The sequence below is a fragment of the Caenorhabditis remanei genome, chromosome IV (genome assembly GCF_010183535.1).
Source record: "Caenorhabditis remanei strain PX506 chromosome IV, whole genome shotgun sequence".
NCBI classification, from domain to species: Eukaryota; Metazoa; Nematoda; class Chromadorea; order Rhabditida; family Rhabditidae; genus Caenorhabditis; species Caenorhabditis remanei.
The window spans coordinates 6,188,383-6,191,846 of NC_071331.1; the positions used below are offsets into that span (position 1 = coordinate 6,188,383).

At 37.0% G+C, this 3,464-nt stretch overlaps 1 protein-coding gene across 1 annotated transcript; it reads left to right on the forward strand.

The window, feature by feature from the left end:
• Positions 1–2,062: 2,062 nt before the first annotated feature.
• On the forward strand, positions 2,063–2,909 carry GCK72_012574 (uncharacterized protein; the record flags this gene model as incomplete). Its single annotated transcript, XM_053729217.1, has 2 exons — positions 2,063–2,215; positions 2,751–2,909. The coding sequence occupies 2 exons, from the start codon at positions 2,063–2,065 to the stop codon at positions 2,907–2,909; spliced, it is 312 nt and encodes a 103-aa protein (XP_053583989.1).
• Positions 2,910–3,464: the final 555 nt, after the last annotated feature.

The window sequence follows — 3,464 nt, forward strand, 5'->3', positions numbered from 1 at the left end:
TGGCAAACGCAGCAAGCAGAGGTTTTCAAGCTGAGGTTACGAATATAAGGGCTTCTGGAGATAAAAATTTGCGTCAGATTCCCCCTTACACTCCATTTTTTCCTGATCCAATACTACATTATAAACTTAAAGTACTTAAATATACTATAGTAGTTTTGCAATAGTCTTCACAACCAACAATTTACCGTATCTTTTTTCCGAAAGTAAGTAAAAGTCGAAGCTATTACTGTTTTCAAGCTAGCATTTCTAGAGATTCCTCTGGTTTATGTACTGGAAACAATTAAAAATACCACAAACTCAAAAAAATTACCAATGCCAGTCTGAATACGTACCATAAGTTTGCAAAGCACAGACAGCAGTGACTGAAATATACTGTTCCATTGATAACTTTAACACAGAAAAGTTCTGAACGAAATGATCTGCATTCGGTACCCGGTGTATCTACTAATCATCTTTAAGTCAGAATTCAGTTTAAAACCTGAATTGTTTCTACAGTATGTCCCTAGAGTTTTCTCGTTTCAGCACATTTCCTTTTTTGCGTACAGCTTTTATTTTCTCTATGCATTATCGCTTATTTTTATTTCTGTAGTTTTTTGTGGGGCAGGAATGAATTCCAAAAACGCTTCCCTTTTTCCCTCCTCTAAGAAACGGTCATTTCTATAATTTACCTACTTATCACGCCTCCCAAAGCTTTCCTTTCTCTCCTGTTTGTGGGTTCCCTCTCCCTCGTAAAATTCTGTTTCAGAAATGCCATTTTTCTCTCAAAACAATTATCTTCCAATGCTCATTGATAGATTCCTCCAAATTCGCTCCTCGACTGTACCTAATTATGTAAGCACATACACACACATTAGTGGGAGTGTCTTGATGTTGATAACGATTTTTTTTGATTGGCAAAGATATTGTTTAACGAAAACGGTGAAGATATGACTTGATATTTTGAAGGTTTCGATGCAAATAGAACTTCTTTCTACCTGAATTGATCTTTAGAAAGTCTTATAGTGGTAGACTTTCAACTGTTTATTTTGTCAAAATTACTTGTTTTATCAGAACTTTGGGCTTCGAGAGATATACCAAGTAAAAAATTTGAAACAGATCGAGAGTGATTTGTTTCTTCATATCTCCAATTCTTCACAAAAAATACAGAAAAATTCTGTTATAAATATCTTCTCAATTTTTTTTGTTTCGATTTTGGTAAAAAATAGATACATAATCATATCAAAGATTCGCCAATTCATCTCAATTAACATTGAATTTGAAACGGAAAAATATATTTTTAAGAGTTGGAAAAAAATACGACAATTTGTTTCGAGTCGACTTCAATCCAGACGGGTAGTGTGACTTTTCTGTCCACTTTTTTCCTAATTAAAAATACATGTTAAGGGGACACAATGAATATAATACGAATGCGTACTTATAAATGGATATTTTGAAACAACCATATAAATGTACGGTTTCGAGTAGTACTGAAAGTGGGCGGGGATTTCTAGTTATTACTATTATATAAACACCGGAGAACGACGAGAAATCTAAACTCAATTCTCACGAAACTTTGGAAATCGTTTCTCCATTTGTTTCTTTAAAAAGTTTTACGGTACTCCACCGGATTTATTTTGGAAGATAGACCTCATAATTTTGAAATTGTCCATTTGAGCTCTAGATTTTACCAAGGTTGTCCACGTTTTCAGTAATGAAAGTACGGAAACAAAACACATTTTAACACCAAAACTTTCTTTCGCCTAGAATAACGTTTAGTCAGGTTTTTGAATCTGTAAATATCACCAGGGATGATCAATAACTCAGTTTATTTGAAATTTCTCAAAGCTATCGATTTGTAAAAGTTAAAAAATTTAATAAAATTTAAGTCTAATTACTCATTAAAAGTGACTGTACGATCTCATTTTATCTATCACGTCTCTGAAACGGTAAAATTTTTAGTTCATTGCAAATTTTGATACTAATTAGGTGTTTTACTGATTCAACGTTCTCACTGTTTCACGTAATAAATAACCTATTTCACTTTCTCTTCCCGCATTATCTTAATCCTTCATTTTTATGCAGAATGGCAACCTCATACCTGACGGAGTCACTGGCAGGACCAACAAGTGCCCGAGGATCATCATACTCATTTTCCTACGAATCACACTACGATAACCCACCGGAGGAGGAATACGAACACTTTACGAATGATGATGGCGTACATCAGATGCAGAAAGTGAGCTATTTTATTTGGAATTTTGAAAAAAAACATGATGAAAAAAGCAACTTGCCAAATTTGACGATAAAATGCACCGTGATATGGAAACTGAAATCTTGTTTTAATCGGGCGACATTTTATGAGCTGTTAGTACCGTTACTATCACTTCCTGTTTCTTTATGAAATTTTTGAAACACATTCAGAATTTCGTGAGGAAATTTTTTAAAAAACTTGTAGATAGCAGACTGTTATGTCCTTTGGTGGAGGAGAAGGGAATTATAAAACCATTTATTTACATGGTGAGAATCAACAACTAAGAGTTCTCTACATCTTATATAGGCAGATCTTCTTGCCACGTGTGACCTCGGGGTTGGACGTTCACTAGGCTAGGCCATGCTAGTTCACGCCACAACACCTCCCTTTCTTTAATGAAAGTTCGTTTGTCTACTGTCTTGCATCTTCGGTTCTTCCACGACAGCCGCTGCCTAGACTCCACAGCATTTCTTCTTTTGGACCCATGTCCGCATCATTGCTTCGATCTTCTGATCTTCAGCCAACGATCTTCAGCAGATGTCATTTCGCTATGCATCTCACAGCTTCCACACGAAATCTACCATTCGAAATCGTTGAACACGAGTACCTCGATCCATCTTCACTCGGTGCTGCTGCTGCTGGTTCTTCAACGGTGTCTTCCTTCCGGGTGATCCCATGATCTCGAGCTCGTCACTCTCCAACCCTTCTTACCGCTGGTTTGTTGTCGATGTTGTCCACCGGGATCTCTTTTCTTCGGCCTTCTCCGTGCGCACCAGTCAACGGTCCCGTCCGGCATGCGCGTCCCCGGAGCGTCGGTTCGTTGATCTCATCCTGATCGCCACTGTTATGTCCTTTGGTGGAGGAGAAGGGAATTATAAAACCATTTATTTACATGGTGAGAATCAACAACTAAGAGTTCTCTACATCTTATATAGGCAGATCTTCTTGCCACGTGTGACCTCGGGGTTGGACGTTCACTAGGCTAGGCCATGCTAGTTCACGCCACAACACAGACAGAACAACATAAAAGAAGTACTGGGAAAAAATTTATAAACGGTTTCAAAAAATCCATGAAACGGGAGTTTTGTGAACTTGAGTCACTCAAGTTGAGTGATATGGAACACAAAAGTATTTTCCCCCGATTCTTTAACCGAAAAATAAATTTTTTTCGGGTTTACGCCATTTTGTTCCCGTAAATGATTCGAGGGAAAGCAATAATAATCAATAATAAATA